This window comes from Glycine max, chromosome 1, assembly GCF_000004515.6.
Source record: "Glycine max cultivar Williams 82 chromosome 1, Glycine_max_v4.0, whole genome shotgun sequence".
Taxonomy (NCBI): domain Eukaryota; kingdom Viridiplantae; phylum Streptophyta; class Magnoliopsida; order Fabales; family Fabaceae; genus Glycine; species Glycine max.
In genome coordinates, this window is record NC_016088.4 from 3,510,566 (window position 1) to 3,531,910 (window position 21,345).

Here is a 21,345-nt window from a genome sequence, read left to right on the forward strand (position 1 = left end):
GTACTACTACTCAGATATGTTAGTTAGACCCCCTTATATATATATATATATATATATAGATTGATTGATTGAATGGATGACAAATAAATAAAACATATGAATAAATAAATTCAGCGCATTTAAGGAATGTGATACCATTAATTTATTGACAATTCACATTAATTTATTGACAAGTGTATCAAATGTCAAGTAATAAAGACTCATAAGTATGAGTGTCAATTTTCAAGTAGTCTTTATTTTGTTTGGACAATTTCCAATTTATAAGAGAAAGAGATAAGATGAGATATAAAAGATAAATTTAAAAGGAACATGGTATAAAATAATAACTATTAATAGAAAACAAAAAAAAAGTATGGAATTCAATGAGATGGAAATGTTATGACCTATCATGCCTTACTTGTCTAAGATGTATTATTAGTGATTTTTCTCTATCAATCAAGTGAATTTATCCTGATCACATCTATTAGAATACTTGTCTCTGATGTCTCACGATGACAAGTCTATTTTACTTATCTATCTCTCAAATGTCATTACAAAGAGTCAATAGATAAAATGCATGAAGTTCTAATTCTAGATGTTTGCTTTGATGCATGGTCATAATGCAATCACTCTATGTCTAACAATAATTTTACTAAGATACCCCTTCCTTTTAGTTCGATTAGAAATTATCCTCGATCGAGCGATAAATTCCTAAAACAGATGTATGCAAAACCTTCCTTGTTTTTCAATTAAGGATTACCCTCTGTTGAGCACCTAACTCCCCAAAAATGATGCAAAATGAATAATGCATGAAATTAAAAGTAAGAAAGGACAATAGGAAATAAAACACATTTTGACTTTTTAGGTCTGTCAGACCCTAACTAAGGATTTAATCTCTCATAACCATAAGGGGTCTTATACTAGAAAAAGGGTATAAAAAATGATGGAGGAGAATGGGTGTATAAAGGGAATAGAAAATGATGAAAGAGAAAAAAATAATTATTTAAGGGAGAGTTCTGAGACTTTAGATGTGTATTAGAGCGTTCTAAAACTCGGTGTGTCTTTTATTTTTGTCTTAACTTTCTTTTTATAGTTGTTTGAATTAACTTAGGCTTCACTATCTTTCTACGAGTGGACTTGGGCTTGATTCTATTTTTGATATTTTCTGATTTTTTTTTTCTTTTAATTCCTTATTTTCATATCTGCAAGTCATAAATAAAAAAATATCAAATCTTAATATTTAAGTCAAAAATAATTGTTAAATAAATATTTTTAAATATATTTTTATTATAAAAAATAATTAATATATTTTTATCTTTTAAATATGTAAACATTAACTTTAGTCCTTAAAAATGTGTGATATGTAGTTTCAATTTTTATAAATAAGAAACACAAAAGTAAATAAATAAAAAATTAAGGATGACCCTCTTGACACATTTTGAAAAACGAAAGATTAAAAAGAAACAATATTTTAAAAATTAAAATCATTTTTTTGTATATTTACAAAAACCAAAAATACGTTTAAACCTTAAAATAATTATGGAAATTTGGCAATTTAAAATAAGCAAGTGCCTTGGGTATAAATTAAAAAAAGTTCTCAAAGTTGTTCGTTATCATTAATAAAATGATATATGTGACACAAATATACGAATTTATCACAAAATTGATTTTCAACATGATCATGTTAAATAAATTGGACGAAAATGTTAATAAGTTATTATTATAGGATCTAAATGTTAGTAATTTTTTATTGGATGAAAATAAAAATAATTTTTTTATGAAGATATTAGTAATTTTTGGGACCAAGATCTCAATATATTTCCATTAGACAAAGATGTCAGTAAGTTATCATTATTGAATCAAAATGTTAGAAATTTTTCATTGTATCAAAATATTAATAATTTTTTAATAGACGTAAATGTCAGTCATTTTTACTAGACATAAATATTAGTATGTTTCTATTAGACTAATTTATTAAACCCTAAATTTTGTTTCATTTAAGAATAAAATATAATTTTAGGATAAATTTCTCCCAAATTTTAAATTCAAGAACAAAAATAACTATTTATTCCTTTTTATTGATAACTCAAAAGGTATGACTTTCTGAAACTAATATGATATAAAATAAATAAACTTAAAAATAAATGAAAAGTGACTATATTTTAAATAGGATTAAAAGACAGGATTGTAAATAAAAAATCACCTAAAAAAAAAGAAAAAAAACAAATAGTTTTAACAAATTTACGTTTATTATTATTTAAAATGTAAACATACTTATTTATTTCAGGTAAACTATAAATTATAGTTAAAATCTTATAAAACTTAAAAATGAATTTAATATACAATTACTTTATAAAATTATTTCATCTTTAGTTTGTTATACAATAAAAGAGTGGTTCTTTAGTAGATATTTAGTTTTAATATTTGTGTATATATTATTTAATTTGTTTCAAAATTTACAATAATATAAAATATCCAAAGAAAATTGCTCAATGACATTGATTGAAATTTTATTAGAAGAAGTCTCTTATTTAAAATTTAATATTATATCATATTTTATTTTTGTGTTAATTTTTTTGAATGTTTTATATAATTATATTAGTATATTTGTTTTACTAATAAACATTTGGGATCTAATAAATTAATCTAATAGAAATGTATTGATATTTAGGTTCAACAAGAAATAATTGACATCTACATCTAATAAAAAAACTACTAACATTTTGATACAATAAAAAATTAGTAATATTTTGATTCAATAATGACAACTTACTGACATTTTTCTCCAATATAAATTTATTGACATTTCAATCAAAAATAAAAATCAATGACATCTTCGTCCAACAAACATTATTGAGATTTTTGTTCAACAAAAAATTACCGACATCAGACATTTAGGTCCAATAATAATAACTTACTGATATTTTTGTTCAATCTATTTAACATGATTAGATGACTAATCAATTTTGTGATAAATTTGTTCATTTGTGTCACATATGCTATTTTGTGAATGATAATGGTAAAAAATTAACAGTTGAATAAACTTATTGTACTTTTTATATTTTCAGAAACTAAATTCTAAATTTTAATGAGACAAGATTTATTAACAATTTACATATTTAAAGACAAAAATAACTATTTAGCTAATATATAATTATTAAACTGAATTGAAACAATCCAAAGGTTAATAAGCCCGCATACCTCAAATGGTGTCCCAGAATAATTTATCTTTATTTATGTGTAAAATTTATTGTGAGGGAGATTTTTTTTAATGGGGGGTTTGAACATATCACTCTCTTTTTATTTCTTGTTTCAATCATTAAGTCAATCTTAATACAGAATTAGTCTCTAATTTATTGGATTGAGGGATATCATTGATCTCTAATCTTAAAAAAATAAAACTCAATTTGAAATTATCTTTTTTATATTTATAGAAAAAAATGCCCAACCATTAAAATAAGTGAAAATTTGCCATGTAAACTAAAACAAGTTCTTGTATAAAAAAAAAAAAAAAAAACTAAAACAAGTTCTCAAAGCAAATCGTTGGACAGGTGCATAATATTCACATAATCACATTCACATCACACCCGTAAAGAAATTATAGAAAATTTTCCCTATATGAATAAGTTTCTCTCAAAGCAACTTGGTCTACAGTCAGACTCAGACGTTCATAATCTATTAACGTCACCCTGTAGGCATTGAGTTGAAGTAGTACCGCACGCAAACCACCAACAATTAACACCCATTGTATTCACCAAAAGAAAAAAAAAAACACAACAATCTTCGAATTGAAGAGAGAAAGACAGACAGAGTAGTAGTGAACGAAATGCAGGGCGCAGGGGTAACCTTTGTAATGGTTGTGGTTCAGGTCTTGAGTGTGGGTTTGAACACTATGATCAAAGCATCATTGTCCAAAGGGATGAGCATTTTTGTTTTTGTTGCGTATTCAAACCTTTTCGCATTCTGTTTTCTGCTTCAAGCAACCACAATTCGTCACAGGTTTGTAACTTGTTGCTTCAAATCAAAACCAAACCACTCTTGGGAACATGTCTGTCTGTTTTCAAACAGATACAATAACATTTTTGTCTCTTTGATTTCACAGAAACAGAGCTCCCACACCGATCAATAATTCCATACTCTTCAGGATTTTTGTTCTTGGCTTGCTCAGGTATGCTAACTGTTAAAGGCAAAATTAAATGACTTTTTTTTTTGTTTAGTGTTTAATGTTTGAAAGTTATTAGAGATATGATTAAGAAAGAAAGTAAAAGAAGAAAAGTTATAAATTTGATTCTCTCTACTGATAAAAACCAACTTTCTATAACATAGTAACGTTTGAAAGAAAAAAAAAAAAAAAGATTTCATCGTTAATAATGTAATTGGTCTTCTTGTGTTAGCGTTTCCATACAGACGCTCATTTATACTGGACTTGGGTATAGCTCTCCCACTCTGACGTCAACCATGGAGGATCTTATTCCAGCTTATACTTTCATAATTGCCATTATTTCCAGGTGACATATTTTTAACTTTCTGGATGCCCTTCATCGTTGCGTTAGTATCTTTTTTATACATATAAAAAAGAAAGATTAATTTTATCTTTAACTTGATATTTTAAGTTTTATTAATAAAATAGAAATCTCAAGAGAATATACTTTTTAACGGTGTTATTAATCTTTCATTCACGCGTGATTCACACTAACACGATGTGATATAATTCCCAGTTCACTCTAGAGGTTTAATCTATGATTCATGAGAGAGAAAAAATATTTGTCAACTTTATCTCTTAAATATATGGCTAAAGGTTTAATTTATGATTCATCAGTAAAAAATACATTTGTTGAGAGATGCTACCAGCTTAATCTTAATCTTAAATATATCTTAATGAATAAATCATTACTTCTTTATTAAGTGGTTTATGGTTAGTTCAATTTTATATATATATATATATATATATATAATAAGACTATGTTGCTCAAGATAATTTTAGTTAGTTTTTTTTTTAATATTTTTTTATTGGCGGAAAAGATTATTTGACGGTTTAGTCAATAAGTAATTTTTAAATTTTTTAATTAAAATAATATTTTTTAAAATATTAATTTCTATCTTTTTATAAATTTTTTATTTTTATCCTAAATATATTTATTTGATTTTTTTATTATTCTTTTTAATTTAACCAAACATTTATTATTTTTTTATTATTTTACACTTTTTAGATACTTCAACAGTTAATTTAATCGAACATTTATTATTTAATAAGTTGATTTTCAGCTTCTAACACTCCACTAAATTTTTTAACTTTTAATTAACTTTTTAACTAATTTTGAAAAATATAATTCAAGTCTTACTTATCATTTAATTAGATTAGGTTTATAGTTGGCCTATTTTTATTTTTTTAATATTTGTATTAGTTACTTTTGCTTAAGTTAAAATTTAAAAGGTGTAGTAAATCATTTGAACCTTCTACTTGTGTACATTGTTTTAGTTCTTACACATAAAAACTCTTCTATAGCTCGTGTACAAACAATTTTTTTTTTTTACAATTTAGTCCCGATCACCAATTGCAACATAACACTTTTTTTTCATGACCAGCTAAGGTGACGGTTTCAGAAGTCTTAATTACTCATTTGCTCTTTATGCTTTCTTAAATTTTGTATTTTAGTCTTTTTATTTTAAAATTTTATGTTTTAGTGTCCATACACGTATCATTTTTATGTTTAAGTTCCAACCTTTAATTGTCAAGTAATTTCGTTAATTTTAGGTGCTCTTACCTTGCCATAAATTTTTTGGAGGTCGTTAAATTAGCAGAAATTTGGAAAAGAAGATGATTCTGCCATCCATCTCAATGAGGCAATTTTTTTTTATGGTGAAACGCCTCACCCTGATTGTTCTGTTTTTTTCCTATGTTTCCTTGTCTCTTTTTTCTCTTCCCGTGCCTTCTTCCTCTCTTTTTATAGAAACGATCAAGACACTGACCAAGCTAAACTCATATCGCATAGGCAATCTCCTAAATTGTCCATAAAATTGTAAAGCCTCAACAAATTTGCCAATTTGCGCATATCCAACCACAATTGAATTCCAAGCTACCCAACCACTAGAGAGCATATTGTTCCTAGTGTACAAATTGGTAACCTTTATTTTGTCGAACACCTTGCGTGCCTTAACGAATTGAAATTGCCATAACAGAGGTATGAGGATATAAAGTCATATCATATATTCACATATTTTAAGACATATTTTGCAAACATGTAGCATAGGAATCAACTTGGCAACCTGACATAGTATGCAATATATCGTATACAATAAACCTATAATCCAACATGTTTTAACATATAATATCCGTCCTTTATGCATTTTTTCAAAAAATATTGTTAATACATATTAAAGGGTTTTTTTTCCCATTAAATTAAGCAACATATAACTTGTATGAAATTGTTTTATTTGGTACCTTTAAGGCTCCTACTAGATTTAAGGCATAAAAACTTTAACTAACGATTGATTAATTAATTGCTCCAACTAGATTTAAAGCTTTAGAAAGTCATAGATTGCAATTGTGCATGCTCTATTTTCACGAATATTATTTTCTTAAAATTTAAGAGATTAGTGCATGCCTTGATTAATATAATGAAGATGAAGAGAAATAATGCAAATATGTATTGAGGAAGAAGGAATAAAAAAGGCAAAGAGAAGAGAAAGAACGAAAATGGATATGGACTCCATCGTCGAAGGTCACCTTAGGTAGCGGTGCATGGAAAAATCAACTTTGTGGTTGTGTTAAGCAAACCTTGTGTGCTAATAACTTTACAAGATCACTTACCCTGTGTGATCTATTACTTTGAAGCACTTAAAGTTAACAGAGTTACTTGGAAATTGATGGCAAAGACTGAAACATAAAACATTAAAACATTGTTCGTATAAAGACTAAAATATAGATTTAAAAGTTTGAGCAAATATAATGAACAAATGAATAATTAACTCATTACCCATTACCATAACATGCCAACAATGCACATGAATCGACTTATCATGGCAATGTTAGCAAAAATTTAACGGTATTACATCGGAACTAATGACAAGGACTAAAACATAAAAAAATAAAATTGCTCATACATAGACTAAAACAATTTTTATGTGTAGGAGTACGTTAAAACAAAAAGTGTGTACAAGTCTAGGAACAAATAATTAATTAAACAAATTTAAAATAATAACTTATGATATTACTTGATATTTTTTATATGTTAACTTAAGAAAAATGACTTCAAACAAGATGACAAGGATAGAGAAGAGAGATGGGAGCTAAGAAAGTGAAGAGAGAAATCAGTTTACTTCTTTTTTTAAAGTTCTTTTACTCATTTTTTTAAAAGAGAAAGGAGAGGAATAATTTTTATTTCTCAAGAAAATTCGCAAACTCTATTGGAATGATATGGAGGAAAAGATGCATAATTAAAGTTGGTGAAAGATCTATTTACCTTCTAAAATGTTAGACCAATCACCAGTTTGTACACTTATATGAACTAATTAAAAAGTAGTGTGAACCATTTGCATTGATATGTGCTTTCAGGATGGAAAAGTTGGATCTAAAACTACAAAGCTGCCAAGCAAAATCCATTGGGACTGTGATCTCAATTGCTGGAGCATTAATTATGACCTTATACAAGGGATTGCCTATGACAAGTGATGTGATGCCAAACAATGTTTTTCTTTCATCTCAACAATCCAAATGGCTACTAGGAGGATTTCTCCTTGCAGTTGGTTGCTTTTTTTGTTCAATCTCGCTTGTTATTCAGGTAAATAAATTTTACTAAACATTTAATGTATATTTGTGCTCACATTGCAAAGAAGAAAACATCATATATCTACCATACTTATTAAATATTAAATTTCTCTATGGATAAAATTTTATCTAATAGAGTTGAAATTGTATTATTGATATAAATATTCTGAGTTTATACTAATTGCATAATGTACCATATTAATAAACAAATCCATTGCTGTAGAAAATAATAATTGTATTATTATATCATATTATTATTAGTTTATCCCAACTATTTAATTTCTACGAAGAAATCATCATTCAACAGAAAATGTGATTTATCTCGTTTTGATGAAAATCAATTTTAAACAATTACCATTCTCAATATCAGTCAGCATAAACTTATAATATTTACATTAAATAATAATTTAATTTTTATTAGAAAAAGATTATATCAATTAACTAAATCCTTTTTTCTCTTAATATATAATTAAATGATATTTTCTTTCTGTAGTGTGGCACTTTCTCCTCACATCATAAAAATAGTCGTCTTTTTATGCATTATGCAGACATGGACTATCAAAGACTACCCTGAGGAGCTAATGTTGATAACCATTAGTACCAGTCTCTCTGTTATCCTATCTTTCATAGTGGCTTTCATTGCAGAAGAAAATCCTAAGGCATGGACACTTAAACTTGATATGGAGTTGGTGTGCATACTTTATTCAGTAAGTATATAAGTTTGTACAATTGGAACTTGTGACCTTATTTTATGATTATATATAGTTATTTTATGGCTTTTGTAGGCAATTTTTGTGATGTCTACACGAAATGTGGTGAATGTATGGGCGTGTCGAAAGAAGGGGCCTGTATATGTTGCTATGTTCAGTCCTTTAGGGATTGTCATAGCACTTGCCATGGGGATTGTATTTTTGGGAGATGCTTTATATCTTGGAAGGTACGTAAATGTGGTAATCAATTGTGAGGAAAATAACATTAGTGGAAAGTAGTAAAAATTGTTGATTTTTCCTAATAATTAATAAGTTGTTGGGTTTTGATTTGTTGTGCAGTTTGATAGGAGCTGCTATAATAGCTATTGGGTTTTATGCTGTAACATGGGGCCAGGCTCAAGAGGAAACAATGGGTTACGAAAAGCATGGAACTTGTAGCATTATCTCATCGCCTTCTTCTGAAACCCCTCTATTGCTGAACAAAAGCAAAGATTCAAGTTATTTTGTTTGATAGCATGCAGAGTTCGAGGATACTTTATGCCATGATGGGTACATTACGGGACAACTATGTGAATTTTTATCGTAAACATTGTCACTGTATTAGATACGACATTAGTATTGACGAATCGTAGCTGGCAGGTGGCAAGTTGTTAGCTAGGTCACTAATTAACAAATATGTTTCCTCTCCATTGCCCTTGCTATTTCCTGAAGAAAATATCTGACACATATCATACTCCTTCTAATGACTTTTTTGCCATTTGTGGGTAACTTTTTTCTAAATTATTATTATATGAGAACACTTTTTGAATTGGATAACTTTTTTTCTAAATTATTATCAAATTAGAACACTTTTTGAATTAATTCTCATTTACAAATAAATTGTAAAAGTAACTACTACTTCATAAATAGAAATCATAAATCTTTATTATTTTTTCTACCAATAATTTACCAATAAAGTATTACTTTGCAAACCCACTCGAAGAACCTAATCCAATTGGTTTTTTCTTAATAAATCATAAAAATTACTTTTATTATCTAAAAGTTATAAAAAAAATTAAAAAGAAAACATATTTTATGGTTAGCTGACTCTAAGTCCAAAAACATTTGTACACGTGGGAAAAAAGAAGTCTCATAATGTTTTCTTAATCATTTAAAGTAAAAAAAGTAAACCTAAACTAGCTTATTTCTTCATGTAAGTTTCCAAAACCTAACACACTATTACACTTCTTCTCCGTATTTGACTTGCGAAACTGAAGCTAATAAAAGAGTTTGCCTTAAAGTAAACAAACATTAAATATCCTAATAATTAAAGAAGAAAAGTTGAGGATTTGATAAGAAAGCAAATGAATCATATTCATATCAATAGTATTATTTTTCTAAATTTTCATGAAATCATATTTTTTTTTTATCTCACGATTTACCTATCCAATATTTGCAGTTGAAATTGAACTAAGGGTCCTGATCCATTTGCAAGAATATTTTTGTTTCAAACATACTTTTTCACCTGATTTCCAAACATGCACATAATCTTGTTGATAAACTATTTCCAGAAGGCTTAATGTCTAATTGTTCTTTTTCTTTGGCACATAAAATTGTGCAAGTAACTTGCTAATGCATTTAAGAGTCAGGGTATACTCAAAATGGTGGCTACAAGATCCCTTGTGCTAACTCTTATTCCCGTGCTTTTTTATTTTTTGGCAGTTGCTGGGAATGACATTGAGTGCATATTTGCATTAGCTTTGGTAATGCAAGTATAACTAAATTTGCACGTCCAATCTATGAAAAGACGCGGAAGCAACAGTTTTTAGCGTTGATATTAACGTCATCCAACACCAATCCAAACACATGGTGATGGTGGGTTCTCCAAACTTGCCTTTGTGTCTTTGGTCAGTGTGCATTTGAGAAATGGACCTCCTTGACGTTTGAGGGAAGCTACAAGACATAATATCTCATCTCAAATTTCAATGGATGGTGACAGAATTAGCAATTGAGTCTTGTTTACTTAATGGTGTGTTAAATATTGTTCATGGTATAAATGTAAGAATTTAGTTTGATATTTTCTATTCCTGTTCCGTTGATCAATTATTGTAACCGTTGATAAATTGACATTTCTTTTACTTGTAACACTGATTAACATGTTTATAAGTGCATTGCGCATAGAGATGCTAAGCCTAAATATAAATTTTGATGTTACAGCCATGGAGTGCACAACCATACTCTAGTGAAGATAAATTTGTACAGGTAGAGATTACTATCAATAAAGTTAAATAGTTTAGTTCATATACTCAGTGATCATGATTCATGGTGACATGAGATAGTTCCAATTGCCACGAGTTCCAGTTGCAATCCGCTACTGATTTGTAAACACGAAATACTTTGTGGATTGGTATGAGTAGAGTTTTAAGTTATAAGATAAGGTATATCTATATTGGAAATTGAATTTTTATTATTATTAAGGTTTAGGTAATTTAAATGTAAAGTAAAATATTACATTTTATTAAATGAATTATAGTTGAATGAATGTATTGAGAATTTGATTTTTTTATTATAGTTGGTGGTAATTTTCACTATAAATAGGGAAGATAATTAATGGAGAAATAACATATGAAGAGAGAGTGTACAAGAAGAGAGATTGTGAACCAAAGTTCCTTTGTTGAGAGAAAAGTATCTTTGTGTGAGAGTGTTATCATTTCTTGTAACCATTGAATGAGATATTCGGATTTGTAGAGTGATATACTATTTAGGGTGAGTTACAATCTTGTAATCATTTTTGTGATAGTGAAATATTTTTTGAGACGATTCGGTGGACGTAGGTAAGAGGTATCGAACCACATTAAATTATTGTGTTTGTTATTATTTTTCCTTCGGTGTAATCTTTGTTGTGTTCTCACGATCCTTTGTGGGTGTGTGCAATTTTATGAGAGCATTGATTATTCAACAATTGTATCAAAGTTATGGCTGAGAGCACACAAAGGTTTAAGATGGGGGAGAAGACATCACGAGGGTACAAATATGTTGGTTCAAAATGGGGATGTGCAAGGTGTATAAGGAGAAACACTTGGTGTTGCGAGGACAAAAAAATAAAGGTAACATTTTTTATTTGGATGGACAAGCCTTAAAGAAGAACCATGAAAGCAAAGTGATGTTTCCTAATGTTGTAAAAGTGTTGGGAGATATTTTCGATGGAAGGGGGGTTTGTTCACTTTCAAATTGATTGAAGGATATTTCTCTTTTGGCTTGAGGGGGGAGAACGATAGAGTTTCAAGTCAAAAGATAAGGTGTATGCATAATGAGAATTGAATTTTTTTTATCACTAAGGCTTAGGTAGTTTAAATGCAAAGTGAAAGATTACATTTTTCTAGATGAACCTTAGTTGAATGGATGCATTGAAAGTTGTTTTTGTTTCAACTTCTAAAAGAACTCATTTATTATAGTTGGTGACAATTTTCACTATAAATAGATAAGAAAATTAGTGGGGAAACAACACAAGAAGAGAGAGTATGTGAGAAAAAAGATTGTGAATCAAAGTCACTTTGTTAAGAGAAAAGTATTTTTATGTGAAAATATTATCATTTTTTATAACCACTGAATTAGATACTCAGATTTATATAGTGATATACTATTTGGAATGAGTTGCAATCTTGTAATCATTTTTGTGATAGTGAAATATTTGTTAAGATGATTTCGTGGACGTAAGTAAAAAGTGTCAAATTACGTTAAATTTTTGTATTTATTATTATTTTTTATACGATATAATATTTATTATATTCTCATGATTTTTTTGTAGGTGTGGATAATTTTTTTTTTGGTAATAACATGTGTTGAGATCATGGCCTAAACTGGTGTATAGTTGCTTTAGCATTAATCACATGACTGTAAAATCAAATATCAAAAGGACGTGCAAACAAAGCATTATCAAGTCAAACAGTGTGCTCAGAACTGGTGTATAGTTGCTTTAGCATTAATCACATGACTGTAAAATCAAATATCAAAAGGACGTGCAAACAAAGCATTATCAAGTCAAAAAAGTGTGCTCAGGTGACAGGAGCAGAGTAATGCACCAACACCGACAGCCTCAAGCACAAATTAACATTTTGCTTCTTAGAAGAAAAAAATTGCTACCATGCTATTCATGGATACAGGCGAAGTTTTTCTATCATGTATCAATTTTATTGATTGATTATTACAAAATGCATCAAACTATAATTGGTGGTTTACTCCATAGTTGCACAATGGAACTATGCCAATTATGCAGAATTGTGTGCAAATTTCTGCGTAATTATGCACACCGACAAGACAATATATCCCTTTATTCAACTTGTGTTGATTGTTTTTCTATTTGGAATAATGTTTCACTTGTTTCTCCCAAATTCCTCTCCTTTTAAGCTTTAAATTTGAGACCAGCAACCTGAGAAATTTAATTAGAGAGAAAATTAGCAGATTGGAACTCAACCAAAAGATTTAAAGAATAAGATGCTAAATTTCAAATATGGGACCCTCCCCATTGGGCATGTCTTTACAACAATCCGTGCCTGGCTCATAAATTTTGTAGGTGACGGTGAGATCGAAGAAGAAACGCAGCGTGTGAGTCGCAATGTTGGTGTATGATTCAGCTAGTGAAAGGGAGGAAGAGAGAAGCCTAGGGAGGGAAAAGAAGGAAAGAAAAAGATAAAAAAATCTTCATTTTGGACCATGTGACATAATTAGTTTAATCTTAAAATAAGTAATTTTAAAATAAATGTTTTTTTAAATAGAAATAATTCGGGCAAACACATTGAAAATATTTTTTTTATATTTTTATTAAAATAAGTATTTTTTTAACAAATAAATTTAAACAAATTATCAATTAATATACTAAAAAACACTATCAGTTTAAAGACCACTTAAAAGAGATAAACACTTCAAACATGGCACTTTACGTGGTAACTTTTTATCCATTGGGGCATCACTAATAAAAGATTATTAAGTGTATATTTGGATTAAAATTTATAAACTTAAATTTTTTTATCAAATAAGTTTACAAATGTATCTCAAATATTGCTTCCCTAAAATAGAGTTTGAATGCAAATTTTAGATTTGTAAGATAATTAAACATAATTTCAAACTAATTTTACTCTCATATTTTTAGACCCCTCCCACTACATACCCCTTCCTGACAGAATGTGATTTCAAGGACAATTTTGCATCAACTTGCCATTCCCTCAAACTCATGACGAATTTGCTGATTTCAAGAACTATTATTCATGTATTTGGTTTCACATTCTTGTGATAAAAGCTTCAAAGCTCGCCTATTTGACTTATACAACTGAAGCTAATAAAGTAAGAAGAAAAAGGTTAGGAGAAATGACCGGTAAGAAAGCAAACAGCTTAAATAGTTATATTATATGATTTTGCTAACCGTATAATTACTACTAAAAAAACACTTTTTTACGACACACTTTGTATGCCGGTTACAATAAAATCGTCTTAAAAAATAAATCAATGGTACTTTTGTAATTATCGAACTGAAAAAAGCCACATTCTAAGACAGTTATTGAAAATCGCCTTAGAATATGTGTTGGTCATAAAAATTACGACGAGTTTTACTAAAAAATCGTCGTAATCTCACGGTCCACATGTTGTCAAGGGCATTCACACGCTTATCTCACGGTCCACACCCCTTGGCATTCACACGCACAACCCCTCGACCTCGAAAAATGAGCAGAACCAGCGATGCAGTGACTGAAGAAGCCAAAGAAGACCAAGGGTCCGAAGCCTTAAGAACCTCTTCTCTTTGTTTCCTAAAATCAATTTTCAACTTCCTCGCAATCTACCTCCCCTACAACGAGGACGACGCCATCAAGTGTATATATGGATCTGGATCGCTACAATAGAAATCTGGACGACATACAGAGGGAGGCACAGATGATGAGCCTGATAGAGCACCCCCAACATGGTGAGGGCCTACTGCTCCTTCGTGGTGAAGCGGAGCCTATGGGTGGTGATGGCATTCATGGCGCAGGGCTCCTTCCTGCACCTCGTGAAGGCCGCTTATCTCGAGGGATTCGAAGAGGCCGCCATCGGATCTATCCTCAGGGAGACTCTCAAGGGGTTGGAGTATCTCCACCGACCCGGCCACATTCATCGCGACGTCAAGGCTGGGAATATTCTCCTCGACGATAATGACAAGGTCAAGCTCATTGACTTCGGCGTCTCCGCTTGCATGTTCGACACCGGCAACCGTTAGCGCTCCATATTATTTTTTTAAAAGCAATAATAAAATTTATACTTAATTTAAGGGGATAAACTTTTTTACTAAAGATAAAATATAAAATATAAAGATTATTTTTTAAAAGAAAGTAAGAATATTAATGCTTACTATACGGACTAAAGTATGAATAAATTATATATACTAAAGATAAAACATTAAAAGTACTATGTCAATAGAGTTTACTCTACCTGACCAGCATGAAGATGCAATTTCAACTTCATTAGTTGGTAACGAAATATAACTTCTTCTTTTTCATTTTAATTTCATGCAAACAAATTCATGTCATGTTTCTCTTTGTTATCAAATGACGTGAGTTGAACATGCATACTATGTACACAATAGAAGTTGGAGTAAAACATCATTATCCACGTTATTTAATTATAACTCTTTGTTTTTTCCTTTCTTAGTGTTAATTTAAAAAAGTATTTATGTCAAATGATCCAAAATAAGTTCTAGACTTCCAATTAATGAACTAAATTACTATTAAAACATTCTACTCCTTGACCTTATAAAAAATATTAGTCATATGTTTACTTTGTGCCAATGTCTTTGGTAAATACAAATTATTCTCCTTAACCATCAAACTTGAACAATTTTGAACATAGAATTTAACAAGTACAAAGATATTCAACAATATGCTGTTGATGACAATCTATATAAACAACAAGATTAAATTTTCATAGTATTGAATATGAAATACGGCCTTGACAATCATGTTAGCTTTGGTCTTCAATTGATTAATTATATTACTCATCTATTAATACTTCAATCATTCAGAATGGTTATACACAGATTGAACTGTTATTTTACATTTTTGGAGTATAAGCACGAAAATTTTAAAACAAATTAATACAACATCTCTGAATTTGTATGTAACTTATATAAGGAAGCTTAAATTTAATGTAATATATCAAATGAAATAACAACAAAATCATAATATCTATGATTCATGTAAGATTTCAGACATTGAAGCTCAAGAAAGTGAGCAAGATCAATAAACACAACCTCATCAGCCCTTTTAGGAGCACCCTCAATCTGTAAACTTGATAAAGTTTAAAAGAAAAAAAATATTATTTTATAGAAATGCAACACAACAATATCATAGAAGCATGTTTTTTTTGAAGCATATTAGTTGTCTCAACCACAACACAACACTAAAATATAAAATTTAGTTTTTTTTAAATTAAATCATATACTGATGCATCATTTCAGTTCGTAATAGTTTATAATAAATCAATATGTCCGTTCATCATTACACAGAGAGAGAGAGAGAGGTGAACTTTAATATAAAATTAGTTTCTTTTGTTTCTTCCTTTATCTCCGATCCTGTAATAGTATTTGTACTGGTCACAAAGAAAAGGAGAGAGAGAGAGGAGAGGTGAACGAAATGCAAGGCGCAGTAACTGCAGCAATGGTTGTGTGCCTCTTCTTGACCGTGGGTTTGAACACTCTCATAAAAGCAAACATGTCTAAAGGAATGAGCAATTTCGTTTTCGTTGCGTATTCAAACCTTCTCGCGTTCGTTTTTCTGCTACTAGCAACCACAATCCGCCACAGGTTCGTTGCCTCAGATCCAAAGTTCCAAACCACTCTTAGGAACATGTCTGTTTTCAAACATAACATGTCTCTTCGATGCATTTCACAGAAACAGGGCTCCTACACCAATCACTAATTCAATTATCTTCAGAATTTTTCTTATTAGCTTGCTCAGGTATATGGAAATGCCCAAAAAATTAAAATTGTTGTTTTTTCTTCCGTATGTAATGTTTAATCGTAAATGAAGTGTTTTTTTTCTTCTTCTTCTTCTTCTTCTTCTTCTTCTTCTTCTTCTTGTGTTAGCGTTTCTGTTCAGACGCTTTATTATATTGGACTTGGATATAGCTCTCCCACTCTTGGCTCAACCATGGAGGACCTTGTTCCAGCTTATACTTTCATTATTGCCATTGTTTCCAGGTTACAGCAATTTTAGTTTAATTTTCTTCATCCCTTTCATAGTTGTATTTGCAAAACTAACTGGCTATCCAACTTGCATATTAAAGTAGAGAAATTATGGTATTCACTTGACCTTGGAAAATAATTTTATAATATTATTAATTAATTATACATAGATAAATTTATTAATTTTTATAATGGTTATTTTAAAAAACATACTTAGACTGATTTTGTTATTAATGGACAATATAATTTTTTTTACATTTACAGTGCATGGGGATCTGATAATTGATGTAAGTTTTTTTTTTTTTTTTTTACTGAATGAGTCTTATTTATCATTTAATTCGACTAGCTTGAATTTAGCTTAATTAGATGTTATGAGAATTATCTAGTATTTTATTTTTAATTTTTTTTAAGAAAATAGTATTTTCTTTTCTTGAAAAGCATCAACTTTATTTTTTACTAGTAGTATTCTATTTCTTAAATTTCTTTTATACTTATTTTTTTTTCCTTTTATTTCTTTATTTTTCTTCATTACCTTTGTCATTTTTTTGGCATCCATCTCACACTCCGTAGAGAGGCACAAGACAATCATATTTGATAAAATAAACGAACCGTCAATTTGTTTCAAATATTTACATTCTTCATTTGAAAATTATAGTCCACAAAAAATATTAAATATTGTTTTAAGATAAAAGGGAATCTCCAATAGTAAATTTTCATTAGAACTTAGTAGGTTGTGTACTAGCGTATGAATAAGCATATGTTTTGTTATTTGCTTTGCTGGAAAGAAATCAAGGAGGGCTGCTTGTTTCAGTGGGAAGTGAAGAAGACAAAAAGACAGAGTTGACAGTGACACCCAATGGGAAAAACCTGAAGCAATTCTGTTTTTTTTTTAAAGTTAAATATTACTTTATAGTATCATATACAAATCTTAAAATAATTTTCATTATAAATATAATAATAAAAATTTATCACTTTCATTAAATTTAATTATTATTACTATTTTAAAATATAGTTTACATAATTTTATCATTCTTTTTTACTTATCCAATTATGTAGAAAGAACCTTTTTTTCAATTCCTTTTTTAATATCTCTTCATCCAAAACAATGCATATTTTTTTAATCTTATTTTAAGTCTATTTTCCTTTCTTCTAATTTTTTATTCCACCAAAAAGAAGATGAACCTATCCCAAGAAAGGTAGTAGACCTTGATGAGAAAAAATAATTTATTTGGTCTCAAATATAAAAAGAAAAAAAATGATTCATATTAATTAAAAAAGTTAATTAATTATATTAATTTTAATTAAAAAATTAATTTATTCTTCATTAGAATTTGATATTAATAAATTTTTTTTTATCAAAACTAACACCTTAATTAAAAAATATATTTTAAAAATAATAATAACATTAAATAAGATAAAATTAATTAAATTTTTTTTACATATATAATAGTTTAAGTTGGTAGAAGATTTGTTTACCTTCTTGAATGTTAGACCAATCTCCATGTCTGCGTGTATATGAATTAATTGAAAATGGAGAGTGAACTCTTTAATATATACTTAGGATGGAAAAGCTGGATTTAAAACTACGAAGTTGTTGGGCAAAATCTATTGGGACTGTGGTCTCAATTGTTGGAGCATTAACTGTGACCTTATACAAGGGGTTGCCTATGACAAGTGGTTTGGTGTCAAACGATGTGATTCTCTCATCACAACCATCAAAATGGCTGTTAGGAGGCTTTCTTCTTGCAATTGGTACCTTTTGTGGTTCAGTCTCGCTTGTTATCCAGGTAAATAAATCTTACTACTAAACATTCAAAGAATGTGTTTGTATATTTGGGTAGTTAGAATATGTGCAAAACTTTATTCTGAGTTGAGTTTTATTATATAATTAATATTAATTAGTTAGTGCTGGGTAATTAATGCTTCGACAAATAAATTTATCCATACACATAATAGATTGTGTGAAAATAATAAAGATTACACGGTAAGAAAAATAATAATAGACATAATAATTTAATGTGTTTTGACACTTTTTGTCTACGTTCACGGAACCGAGTCAAAAGTATTTTTCTATCACAAAAATTATTATAAGATTGTAACCTATCATAAATAGTGTATCACTCTACAAACTCGAGTATTCCACTCAATGGTTACAAAAAATGATATTACTCACAATGATATTTTTCTATCAACGAAGTGACTTTTTTCGCAATCTTTCTTTTCACACACTTTTTTTATGTGTTCCTTCTCCACTAATTATTTTCTTTATTTATAGTGAAGATTGTCACTAACTATAATAAATAAGTTCTCTAGGAAGTTGAAACAAAAACAACTTCCAATGTATCCATTCAAATAAGTTTCATCTAGTAAAATGTAATCTTCCATTTTACATTTAAACCGCATAAATTTTAGTGATAAAAATTCAATTCTGACTATGTATTAAATGAACCTTATATTTTGGCTTGAAACTCTACAATTCTCCCTTTCAAGCCAAAAGAGAATATATCATTTGATCAATTTGAAAGTGAACAAACTCCCCCTCCGACGGAAGTATCTCCCAACACTTCTACAATATTAGAAAACTTAACGTTCTTCTTCACTTTGCTATTATGGTTCCTCTTTAAGGCTTGTCCATCCAAATAGCAAATGTTACATTTATTTTTTTTTCCTTGCAACACCAAGTGTCTCCCCTTGTACACCTTGCATCCTCACTTTGAATCAACATACTTGTGCCCTTGTGATGTCATCTCCCCCATAGAAATCATATTGACAACAACAGAAAGTACAAATCTCACATTTGAGAAAGTTCGAATAGCACCATCATGGAGCTTCATTCTCACACTCTTTATGCCTTCAATCTTCATTTTCCACCCCATAAGTTTTCAAAGTATCAAGCCTCTCTCGATCTCTACAAATGTGCTTTGAGGCAGCATAATTCATCACCCATTTTGTTTTAGCAACCTCATTGTTTGTTGCCAAAAACACTTCATCTTCATCTTCAACACTTTTTACTACATTAGTTTGGGAGTTGGCGTCATCTTTGTTCATATCTCATAATTTTTTCAAGTCCTCCTTCATATGTTACTCATATCTCGTTGCAGAGGCGATTGCGATTTTGATCTTCCTCTTGGCCCATCATGTCTCCTTTAATGATTCCTTCCTCGCTCAGATTTCACCACAGCTATTGCATGGTGTTCATCATCAACATTTTTAGTTCTCATCATTGTCTCATTTTCTCTAAGAGCGACGATCACCTCATCCAAATTCAAAGTTGATCTTCCCACAAGCAACATTTTAATCAAAGCTTTGAAGGACCTTGGTAGTGAGACTAGCAACAACAACACTTGCTCCTCATCAGAGAGTTTACCATCTGCATTCAACAATTGACTTACTAGTTGATTGAACTTATTGACGTGGTCACGGAGATCTCCTCCCATCTCCATTTTGAATTGATACAACTCCATCTTCAAACAAAGACATTTGGTTAGCGACTTTGACGCATAGATATTCTCGAGTTTCTCTCACAAGGCCTTTGGTGTTGTCTCCTTCAACAAGTTGTGCTTTACTCGAGAGCAAGGGCTAATCGAATCGTGCTCACAAACCTCCTTTGGATCTTAGTCCACTTGGTTTCATTTATAGAAGCTGACCTTTCATCTTCTAACGTCTGATCAAGACCTTGCTGCACCAAAAAATCTTGAATAGTACTCTGTCAAATCTTAAAATTTATTTTTCTATCAAACAATGGTATCTCAAACCTTTGTGTGCTCTTGGCCATAGCTCTTATACCACTGATGGGTAATCAATGTTTCCACAAAAAAAATTACATACACTCAGAAAAGATCGTGAAAACACAACAAAGATTACACCGTAAAAAATAATAAGAAATACAAAAATTTAATGTGCTTTGGCGCTTCTTGCCTATGTTCACGGAACCGTCTCAAAAATATTTTCTTATCACAAAAATGATTACAAGATTGTAACTCACCCTAAATAATGTATCACTTTACAAGCCCTAGTACCCCACTCAATGGTTACAAAAAATGATAACACTCTCACACAAAGACACTTTTATCTCAACAAAATGACTTTGTTTCATAATCTTTCTTCTCACACACAGTCTCTTCATGTGTTTCTTCTCCATTAATTCTTTTCTCTATTTATAGTAAAGATTGTTATCAACTATAATAAGTAAGTTCTCTTGGAAGTTGAAACAAAAAAACTTTCAATGCATCCATTCAAATAAGTTTCATATAGTAAAATGCAATCTTCCACTTTACATTTAAATCACCTGAAACCTTAGTGATAAAAATTTAATTCCCCCTTTATATTAAATAAATCTTATCTTTTGACTTGAAACTCTACCATTAACACACGTATTTTATTATGTCTAGTTGCAACCAACCATCCAAACCTTTGTAATCAAACTTTAGTTACCCGCCACCTTTTTTCTTGTAATTTTAAAGAAATTCACAAACAACAACATCCATATTTGAAAGAATTAAATATGTTATTGATTTCTAATAAGTATTTAATTTTTGTGTTTATTTTCTACTAAATTTTTTACTTCATTGAATCCCTAATAAAATAATACTTTTATTTTTGGTTACTAACAACTTTTTTTCAATTCATTCCTAATAAAATAACAAATTTTATGTTTGTTTTTTAATAAAAAAATTTCATTTGTTACTAATCAGGATTGG

The 21,345-nt window shown here is 29.4% G+C and overlaps 2 protein-coding genes and 1 pseudogene across 2 annotated transcripts in view; all 3 read left to right on the forward strand.

The window, feature by feature from the left end:
• The first annotated feature begins 3,312 nt into the window (after positions 1 to 3,312).
• Positions 3,313 to 9,208, forward strand: LOC100814600 (WAT1-related protein At5g40210). Its single transcript, XM_003517686.5, has 7 exons — positions 3,313 to 3,978; positions 4,082 to 4,147; positions 4,374 to 4,487; positions 7,535 to 7,760; positions 8,296 to 8,454; positions 8,533 to 8,684; positions 8,797 to 9,208. Exons 1-7 carry the CDS (start codon positions 3,806 to 3,808, stop codon positions 8,966 to 8,968), a joined length of 1,062 nt encoding a protein of 353 aa, XP_003517734.1. The 5' UTR covers positions 3,313 to 3,805; the 3' UTR covers positions 8,969 to 9,208.
• A 4,945-nt stretch (positions 9,209 to 14,153) lies between these two features.
• LOC106799419 (serine/threonine-protein kinase BLUS1-like) lies at positions 14,154 to 14,683 on the forward strand (annotated as a pseudogene).
• Positions 14,684 to 15,932: 1,249 nt separating this feature from the next.
• LOC100305655 (WAT1-related protein At5g40210) overlaps positions 15,933 to 21,345 on the forward strand; it is a 6,640-nt gene continuing 1,227 nt past the window's right edge. Inside the window, exons 1-4 of the mRNA XM_003517687.5 lie at positions 15,933 to 16,264; positions 16,353 to 16,418; positions 16,547 to 16,660; positions 18,207 to 18,432. Coding sequence (XP_003517735.1) covers positions 16,095 to 16,264; positions 16,353 to 16,418; positions 16,547 to 16,660; positions 18,207 to 18,432 — 576 coding nt within the window. The 5' untranslated portion in view covers positions 15,933 to 16,094. The remainder of the gene's footprint in view (positions 16,265 to 16,352; positions 16,419 to 16,546; positions 16,661 to 18,206; positions 18,433 to 21,345) is intronic.